This window comes from Cryptomeria japonica, chromosome 9, assembly GCF_030272615.1.
Source record: "Cryptomeria japonica chromosome 9, Sugi_1.0, whole genome shotgun sequence".
In the NCBI taxonomy this organism is placed as follows: Eukaryota; Viridiplantae; Streptophyta; class Pinopsida; order Cupressales; family Cupressaceae; genus Cryptomeria; species Cryptomeria japonica.
In genome coordinates, this window is record NC_081413.1 from 139386100 (window position 1) to 139397130 (window position 11031).

The window sequence follows — 11031 nt, forward strand, 5'->3', positions numbered from 1 at the left end:
GTTAGTAAATTTGTTACACCGGTTTACTGCTAAATTGTTTAAGTGTTTGAGTTCAGTATTTTTTGGTATACTAATTCACCCCCCCCTCTTAGTATTCATCGTATGTATATATATACATGTATATATATGTATATATACATGTATATATATGTATATATACATATATATACATATACATATACATACATACATATGTATGTATGTATGTATGTATGTATGTGTGTGTGTGTATGTATGCATATATATGTATGTATATGTATATGTATATATATTCAGTAGATAGAAGAGATGAATTAAAGTGTGTGAATCAATTTGTAGATATAATACACAATGAGAGTTTTTTTATACAGATTAGACTAGACAAATATTAAATATTGAATTGTGAAGGTCTACATAATATTTCTTTTGTATTTCTCATTGTATTTGAGGTTGGTGCCTCATAATTTGAGTTGGTGTTCAATTCTTCGATTAGGGGATTGGTGTCTACATCTTGGGTTGTAATTACTATAGGTTGGTGCCTACAAAATATCATAATTTCTTTATTATCTTTGTGAGTCTGGAATTGGGCAGTAGATCCAAGCAGTTATTTTCATTGTGGTTTTTCCCTTCTAGGTTTTCACATATGTATGGTGTTCTCAAATATTGATGTGTGATTGTTCTTATCGTCTACATACTACTTTAATGATAATGTGAGATGTGGTAATGGTTTTAATGTTATATTAGATTTGAAGTTGAATTTGGCATACACTAATTCACCCCCTCTTAGTATATCTATGTATCTAACAATTGGTATTAGAGCCAAGTTCCTTGGAAGAAGTTTAAAAGATTGAGGTAGATTCGAGATCACGCATACAATACTGAGGAAGGTATTTCTTCAAACAAGAAACCACTATTTGATGGATCCAATTATGCTTCCTAGAAAGTAAGGATGGAGGCCTATTTAATGGTTGTGGGGTTTGATGTTTGGTAATCTATTGCAAATGGTTATATGAGATTTTAGAAAATCCTCCAAGAGATCATGTAGGAAAGAGAACATATGAGACTAATGCAAAAGCGTCAAATGCTTTTTTATATATGGTTTATCTAACTTTGAGTTTGTGAAGATAATGCACCATAAGATTATAGAGGATATTTGCGACAAGATCTATAATATCTATGAAGGTGATGATAAAGTCAAGGAAGAAAAACTTCAGACTTACTAGGGACTCTTTGAAAGCCTAAAGATGAAGAGGAAAGAAAATATTGTTGCATACCTACTTCAACTTGATGAAGTTGTTAATACCATCAGAGGACTTGGTGAAGAATTGAAAAAACTAGTAGTGTGAATGAGGTTATTTCCTAACTAGACATTAGTGGGAACCTATTCACATGTTAAGTTTACTTAGGTCCTACGTGTCATTTCTAGAAGTTAGTTATAATGGAGTCATGTTCGCCTCATTTACTTTTAGTCACTTAGGCATTTAATATTTGCATCATGCATTTAATGTTTGTATCAAGGGTACTGGTAATTGTCCATACTACATCACACTTTGCCTATATAAGCAAGGCCTCTTGTATCTTCAACCATATTCAATCAATGAATTTCTTATTATGCAAGTATTTTGACATTCTCTCTTGTGGAAGCTATTTTGGTTTTGCAAGGGCTTTGGGGGTGTTGAGGGGTCACCTATATGCTCCTACAAGAATTGGTGATTATAAAAAAGGTACTCAAAACCCTTCCCTCTAAGTTTGATTAAAAATTCTATGTAGTTGAGGAAGCTAAGGATTTGAATAGTTTGATAATGGATGAATTAAATGGGATCCTAACCGCATATGAGATGAGAATTTCAAATGATAAAACCTCAAGAAAAGAGGAGGCTTTCAGCGCATCAGAGGTGAACAAAGATTTAGATTGCAGTGAAGACAAATTTGGAAGAAGCAAATTTTGTGAGGCTAAAAAGAGGTTCCAGCAAGTATAAAGATAAGTTACCTCTCAAATATTTTAATTATGGTAAAATTGGTCACATTGCTTCAAATTTTTCCTTAAGGATAGGTAGTGATAATATATCACAACTGTGAAGAGGAATGACTTCTATGCTAAGGAAGATGGCTATTCATCCGATGAGTACAATTAGTACACCTCCAAGAGTGAAAATGAAAAGGATCTATTCATGACAATGAAAACCATAGATGGTAATGAAAAAAGTGTGCTATCTAAAAATGAAGAAGAAGAAGAATATGAAATGGATTTTGAAAAAAACTTCAATGTGCTCACAAAGTGATGAAGAATCTTGAGAAAAGAATTGTGAAGGACATCAAACCTAAAGATAAACTATCACAGAGTCTTTAGAAATCATAAAAGTTGATCCTAGATCTAAAAGTCTAGATGGAAGAAGCAAAAAAGAGAGAAGAGGTCATAATAGACATTTTAAAGGCCAAAGAGAAGGACTGTGAAAGACTTAAAGTGGAAGTGGTATCCCTGCAAGAAAATATGAAAAAATAAAATAGTCAACAAAGAAATAACTTAAATTTTGGAAAAGAGTATTGAGATCTTAAATGAGATTATTTGTAGTCACAGGGCACCAACTATCAAGACTAGTATTAGATTTAGTGAAAAACATGTTAGTGAGGTTACTAAGCATTCTATAAAGACAAGTTCAAAATATCTAGATGAGTATGGCTCTAGGAGTTCAATATTTGAGTAGATCAAGATGATGGTTTCATCCATGTTCACAGACAAAAAAGGAGTTTTGGAAGAAAAAATCTAGGAAGAGTAGTGTACAATACTAGGTTAAATCATTATTTTTCTAGTTATATTTTAATTGCAATCATTGTGAACATAAGATGATAAATTGTAGAAATTTTCCTACAAGGAAGAATAATTTTGTATGCAGAGACGTATTTGTTCCTTCGATTGATTTCAATGTCATATGTTACAAGTGTGATAATTTTGAGCATATTGCAAAACATTGTAGAAGTAATTTTTTGAAGAATTCTAAACCAGATAGAAAGGAAAACACCTTTGCTAATCATAGGAATCAATCTAATAGGCGTGTAAAAGAAATCAAGAGGAACAAAATTCTAAAAAGATCACTGATCACTCATGCTACATTTCACGCACAAACTAAGAAGAGTGATGAATTCGATGATAAAGGATACAATGGTTCATCCAACATGAAAAAATGTGAAACCATAGAAGAAAGTATCATTAACCTTGTTGTGGACAATTGCAGTAGAGAAAGTGACGACCTCAGTGAGATCAAGGAAATAGAATACCTTTTGGGTCAAAATGATGAAATCTAGCAATGGTACAAAAAAGAGAGTATGATAATACATTTGGTTTTTTAGAAACGAATATGAGAGAGAGAGGTGGCTGCAAGAAGTTGAGTCCCACTTTTGGGCAAAAAGTGGAAGTGTTTTCCCTATTTTTCAATTTTTTTGTCGATTGATGTCAAAATTTGAGGCACTTAGAGATTGAATCTCAAAACACTTCAGTAATAGAAAATGTAGTGCTCAGAGTCTAATTTTAGAAACGGGCACTCTAAAAACGGGCACCCCTTTTTATGGGTAGGGGCCCCAAAGCTAAACAGGTATTCGTTTCTTAAAAATTGGGTGCTCATTTCTAGCAGCAAACTTTTTTGCTCATGGACTTCCACGGAATTGGGACCCAACTTCTTGCACCCACCCAGAGAGAGAGAGAGAGAGAGAGAGAGAGAGAGAGAGAGAGAGAGAGATCATCTTTAATGTTTTAAAAGGAAGCATAGGTTCAAGGGGAGTGTTGACTCCCTATTGCAAGTTAACATGGCAACCTTGTGATGAAATACATAATGTATCAATGCATGGATTATATCAAACAGGGGGATATAATGTCTAAGAGGAAGGATTCAAGTGTCCCTTTGCCATTGATGTCAAAGGGGGAGATAAAAAGTTAAAATGCTTGTTAGCAAAGAAGAGTATCAATCACAAGGGGGGAATTTTGTGGTTTTCCATAAATGAAAAAGGGGTAGATTGTTGTGCAATGTTGTCATTGATCTCAAAGGTGCAATTGATGTGTTCATTGATGTCGAGGTATCAAGGAGATTGTCAAAGCATTGAATTATTGTCATGTCATACTGGAGCATTTGAGAACAACATAGTACAGAGTCAAGTATTGTTTGATAGATGGTCTAATGTTATCATAATGGTCTAGTATTAGTTGTTCTTGATCTTATAGCATATTTTCAGAGGTATGGAAGTGTTTGTGGTAGGTTTTTGAGGTTTGTTTCTTAGAGACAGTATGTGCACCTAGTTGCACTATCTTGGTTTTTGATATAGCATTCTACCAAAGTTAAGAGCTATGGCTTGTAGTTTGAAAGTAAAGTAAAGTTTCATATGGTGTATCATATTCTAGAGTTTCAAAGGTTGATCTTTAGCAGACAAAAAGTTATAAGTGATAGAATGTTTAATGTGTTAGGTTGTTGACTATACTAATGTTTTTGTTGGATGCACCAAAGACTAGTAACATTTGCTAGTTGTAGAAGTGTGAAGGTAGTTTGGGGCCAATTTAGTTCGTGTTGGATAATGTATAGTGTGTCCCCAATCCTAGTGTAATGGTAGGCTTTAGGACCGAACCGTCTACACATTTGGTTTAAGAAATATGGTTGTGGCTAACTTACAGACGTTGTAAACATTTTCTAGGCTAACATAAGAATGTAATTATTATTAGAATGCATATATATTATTGACTAGGTTCATTCCAAGGTGTGTGAGTTAGTGTAAGTTGTAAAGTTTGTGAAAGCTATATATTTAGTAGGTAGTAACTTGATGAATTAAAATGTGCAAAGTATGTTGTAGATCTTATACACACTAAGAGAGTGTTTTGATATAAACCAGATTAGGCAGATGTTGAAGATTAAATTGTGAAGGTCCACATAAAATATATTTTGTATTTGAGGTTGGTGCCTGCAAATTTAATTGGATATTGGTGTCTCCATCTTGGGTTGTAATTATTGTGGGCTGGTTCTTACAAAATATTGTAAGTTCTTTATTTTGTGAGGCTAGATTTTGGGTAGTAGATCCAAGCAACTATTCTCACTGTGATTTTTCCCTTATGGGTTTCCATGTATATTTGGTGTTCTCATGTGTTGGTGTGTGATTGTTCTTATCATTTGTATAGTTTCTTTAACGATGATGTGAGATGCGGTAATGGTTTTCATGTTATAATGGATTTAAAGTTGAATTTGGCATATACTAATTCACCCCCACTCTCAATATATTTGTGTCTAACAATAACATTTTTAACCCTAGACTAATAAAGGGAATGGAAAATCATTAAGTATGCATACTTTAGAGTAATGTAGGAATGTCGATCGAGGTTCCAAGATAACAAATAAACTTAAAGTATGTTGGTAGGAAAATGTTTAGGAGCTTGTGATACAGTTAAGGTCAACAGTAAAGGATAGTTAATACCACGAGGACTACAAGGAGAGAAATGGAACTTCAAATGCTCGTGAGATAAAATTGGATGAGATTGTTGGGGAATATAGGACAAAGGCATAGCATGCCAATAGAGGAAAGTTTGAAGGAATAAAATACAAGGAACTTGGGAATCAAGGGAAAATGGATACTAATGTGGGGAAGTACAATTTTTTTATAAATAAGATGGGGGCTCATGGAATAGGGATTTGAGGGAAAGAATCACACGAATGAAATGAAAGTTAAAAACTTGGAAAAGGCAAAGGATTAGGAAAGCAAGGAAGTAGGGATGAAGAATTTAAAGTATGATAACAAGTATAATTCTAAAATCCTACCCAAAGCAACAAAGTGATCCGAATACTCCCAAACTTGATTAAATAAAAAAAGGGATGTATTACACTTCCTTTTCTTCCTTCATTTTGTGAGTATCCCTTAAGAGTACACACAAAATCGATTGAGACACATTACTACTTATCATTCTTAAAGCTTATGTGTTGTGTAGATATGGACTTTATATCATTTTTTTGCTATTCTTCTTTTAGTTGTGTTTTTTTTTTGTTCTTTGGATACTCACAAAACCATCACCAATTAGAAAGAAAATTTTAAGCAAATCAAAAAGAAAAAAACAAGTTCAACTCAATCAAAATTTTGTATGAGTATCCCTTTTGTTCTTTTAATAATGTCAAAACTTACACTTGTCAGGTGGGCCCTGATTGGATGCTACCTGTTCTACACTATTTATTCCTCTTAAGAATTTTGTCTATTCATAAAATATTCTTTCACAACCTTAAAGAATATTTTTTTTAAACAAATTACGAAAAAAAAAAAGCATAACCAAAACTTTGAATGAGTATCATTTTCTTCTTTTAATAATGTCAAAACTTACACTTGTCAGCTCTGACCTGATTTGATGCTTATTTATTTCTCTTAAGAATTTTATGAATATTATTTATTTTTCTTAAGAATTTTGTCTATTCATAAAATATTCCTGACTCACATGTACAGAAAATTCTGAATAGATAACTGTCCAACAGATATGCAGCATAATTTTTATTTTTAGAGCTTTAGTTAGATTCATTTGAAATCACACTAATCTCTCAAAGCTTAAACTATACTATTTAAGTTTAAATATAAATGATAGATAACAATCAAAATCATAATCAAATTGCAACATCATCCAGCTTCATTGGAACTAACACTCCAAGTTTTAGGGGCTCAAGTATTTGCCATTAGCGTCAACTATTCTCAGCATCAAATGACAATATGGTATGGTTATGAACGCTTCATTGACATCTTACAAGCATTAGGTCTTTCATTCTTTTCTTTTTCTTAATGAATAAAAGGTCTAATTCTATATGTTTTGAAGCATGCTATGATCCACCATCAGAATGAAAATGTAATTTAAAATAATGTTTATTTCTATTTAAAAATGTTTTGAAGCACGCTATGATCCACCATCAGAACGAAAATGTGATTTAAAATAATGTTTATTTCTATTTGAAAATGTGATTGAAAACTCAAAACAATGATGAATGGATGTCTAAATCATTGATTGCACTAATAAAAGCATGAATAAACCCATCGAGGTTAGAGAAACAGAAATATAACATTGCCATTGGTAAACAGAAGTTAGTAAAGGCAAGGTAAATTAAGCAACCAGCTCAAATAAACACAACATTTTCTTGCATACCCACCCACTCTATCAACGAGTAGATAATTGTATCATAGAAACAGTATAGATTATATACTTCACACTTGAAAGAGGTGCAGCTCCTGTTCTGCAACAGAGCCTTTAGGGAATTGACAAAATGAAACTCAAGACAATTGCTCAGTTTGATTCAATTTCACTTATACTGGGCATAAGGATCATAGTTAATGTTTGAACTTGGCATTGAGTCCTTGTAATATCCCAGTCCTGAGGCTCCATAAAGGCCCTGATGACTCATTTGAAAACCAGCAGACAATGCAAGAGCATTCATTTCTTTCCTTGGCAGGGGCTCCCCTCTGATAGACCCTCTATGATCACCTTCAATTTCTCTGTACTTTTGCAGATAAATAGTCAAGGGCTCAACATAATCATCAAAACCCAATTTGTTCATGGCCCACAGTACATCCTCTGCAGTTATGGTTTTTCTCTGTTCTCTTTGACAACGGTCATTTGCTTCACTGGTGATGAAGCTTATGTACTCAGAGACACATTCCTGAATGGTCTCCTTCGCATCATCAGATATCTTGGCATGAGTAGGGAGCACTTTTCTCATTATCCTGATGACATTAGCAATGGGCATGAACCTATCTTGCTCTCTCACAGCACAGTTCTCCCTATCACCATCCTCAGAGTTTCTGCTATCCTGGCTTGTAGGGCTTCCCACTTCTGACATCATATCTACAAAGACAAGGAGGGAAGAGGCTTGTTCCTCACATGAAAAATCCCCCAAAAAACAAAAGCTCTTAACATTGGCAAAATATAGTTAGGTTTCTCTATATAAAGTGAAACTGATATGCTTCATGCATTGAAGTATACATGCATTGTAATATACGAGGCCTTTGCAAGTACTGCACTATCTAGGATTTATAAATCAATTGCCAAAGAAGACCCCAGGGCCCAAAGCACAGAGTCACAGACCATAATAGTACGAACTCCATGGAAGTCTTATCTCACAGCTTGAATGTACACTAGAAAAGATAAAAGATATTTGTAGACCCTATTTTTCCTACATTCTAGCACATCATTAATGTATCTCCCTACCCAAATCAAGGAAGATCATTGTGTATATTTCTTCTATATTGGAATCAGTACCATAGACTGCACTCAGCATGAGAAAATACACCTTATTTACTGATTGCTTATGGAGGTCATGATGAGCCAAATCCCAAAATATATCCAGAATTCGTGCCTTGGAAAATGTAAGGTGCAGTTCAGGGACCACAATGTAAAGCAGAATATTAATTTGACACTTTAAGGTGTCGCAATCACTCGAGTAGAAGGCATGACTAAGAATTCTCAAGCAGAGAAGTACAAACTATGAGAATCAAAGCTTAAATTTTATTGTTTCGATCATAAGAGCATAATTAAACAGAGAAACTAATAGAACAAAAGTATTTTTAGTAACCTCATTAATTGTAAAATATTAAATGTCATTTTAGAAGCTCAGTTCTCAAGAAAGATTGCATCTAATCCAAAACAAAATGTTCTGTCAGAAGCTCATTTTTCAAGAAGGGTAACTGTCAAATGCAATGCTGAAAAACTCAGAAGACAACAGCAAAACATAGAGGATATTAGTGCCAACTATATGTAGCTTTTCATGTAATGAAATCGTAAGAGAATGCAAAGTGTGTACTGTAGATTCACGTGTTGTTGCATGCAAACAAACATACGTTCTCTTATCTTACTCACATGACTATCAGAACATTCAAAACTTAAAAGGAAGCCTCCTACCGATAGACCCTCTAAAAAATACCCCCCTGTTCTTTTGCTAACAAAAGAGCAAACTTCCCAATTTTTTGTCAAATAACTCATTTAAACACTAGCAAGACATCTTGAAAAACACTGGCATTTGCAATGCACTTGACTAAAACATAAAATAAATACATGCAGACTTCCTCATATGCAGATGCCAATCTACATGCAACAAAAACCTCAGGGAACCCAAAAAAAGGGCACTTCAAATGAAAAAAGCAGACTGACTTACACACTGAAAAAGGTAAAACATTCTTTTCGACAAATGCTAACATCTTACCTGAAGAAGAGGATGTATAATAATATCTATGCCGATTGAACAGATATGGAGGAAAGCTACAAACTTTGAGAACAGCAATTCAATGAGGACAGAAGAAGAAGACCCATTATTTATACCAGAAGAAACAGGAGAAAAGAGCTCACTTGCTCATGATGTAAAATATTAGGGTTGTATTGCAATAATTTCCAAGAAAAGGCAATTGGGTATAAGATAAAGTGAAAGCTTAAAATGAATGTAAGTGACATGTGCTTGATGTTGCAGAGGATGAATCCTGCATGAATGCCAACAACTACATCAATCTGCAATGTGCTGCCACTCAAAAAGATTCTCTAATATAATTCATTTCCTTTGAGTCAACAAGAAAAAAAAATTCATATGTTCCCTTGCCTTGCCTTGTACACAAATGTTGAGGGCATCATTTGTGGATTAAATTTCTCACAGTTGGGAGGACAAAGCGTGGCTAAAACTTCGCTCAACGGTTACATTCTTTAATTGTGCATAAATCTCTGTTTCTTCCTCTCTCATCACCTCATAAACTTTGGAAACTTATTACAATTCTGCAAGCTAAAACCATAGGAGGGAAAAGTTATACTCTTGTCTTATTCTGGGTTTGTTTGTTTTCTCAAATATCTGCTCCACTGTAATTAAAACCATGCTCAAACCACATAATCCTATTACTGAAAAATGTAATTGTCTATGTATTCATATGCCATAAAGCTATTGAAAACTTTTCAAGTATATGTTCACTGACATATTCATTGAGCTTATGCAACACGATAAAACCAGATCTCTCGGTAACCAATTGGCTTGAAACTTTCAGTTTCATACACTTAAATGCATTTTTTTTTTTCCAGGTGTTGTTAAAGGAGAGGGACCGCTTCACTTTACCTTTGTAAATATTCTTTGTATTTTGTGGTATTCACTCAAAGTTATCTTTTAAGCTTCAAATTCAAATAAATTTAAGGTGGATGGTCTTATATCATATATTATCATCCTCATCAATTGTGTTCTATTTTTTATATAATAATTTTGATATATAGGCTTAGAGAGTAATAATGTTTAGCTTTCTATATTGTTTCATTTATTATTTTTGTAATTTTTTGTTATTTTTGTAATTTTTTGAAGTGGTTATTGTGATATATAATTTTGAATGGATGGTGGTGATTAATTTCTCATTGATTCAGTATTTCTTTGTTTGATATTTTTTATTAATTATTGTCGTGATCTTTTAAGTGATAATTATGATGCATAAGTTTAGATGGATAACCTTCATTAATGTTTTAGCAATTTAATATTGTTCAATTAAAAAATGTTTGAGTTTCACAATGATTCTTAGGTTTATAAAGATAGCCTTACTTAACATATTGTTGGTTTAATGTTTTCAACCAATAATATGTTTGTTGTAGTTCAATGCCTTTTCATATGAAAAGTTTTGTTTCAAACCCACACCCCCTATATTCAACAAAGAGTACTTACCAATCCATCAATCACCTCATTCACATAGAAGTGTTAAATTGTTAAATTATTTAAAAATATAAATAAATTACCTATTAAAAATTAGCTAATGTAAAACTCTAGATGCCAACTTCAATGGACATGTGGCCAACAACTACCACCCTAACACAAACACACCAATTAACACATAACAATGCAATAGAAATATTTATTTTCTACAAATCACTTGCAACAAAAGAGAATTATGACAAGATTCTATGGCACCGCAAACCACACACAGTAACACAAAGGGATTGTTAGCAAGAAATCTAAGGGATATAGACCAGAGTTTTGTACGCAAAGGATTTTTGTAGTTTTAGTCTTTCTACCCGGAACTCAGTCCCATTGAGGCAACAAATAAAGT

At 33.2% G+C, this 11031-nt stretch overlaps 1 protein-coding gene across 1 annotated transcript; it reads right to left on the reverse strand.

Moving 5' to 3' along the window:
• Nucleotides 1–7077: 7077 nt before the first annotated feature.
• Nucleotides 7078–9328, reverse strand: LOC131060246 (nuclear transcription factor Y subunit B-6). Its single transcript, XM_057993418.2, has 2 exons — nt 9174–9328; nt 7078–7819 (listed from the first exon to the last, which is right to left on the reverse strand). The coding sequence occupies exon 2, from the start codon at nt 7815–7817 to the stop codon at nt 7278–7280; it is 540 nt and encodes a 179-aa protein (XP_057849401.2). The 5' UTR covers nt 7818–7819; nt 9174–9328; the 3' UTR covers nt 7078–7277.
• Between the last annotated feature and the right edge of the window lie 1703 nt (nt 9329–11031).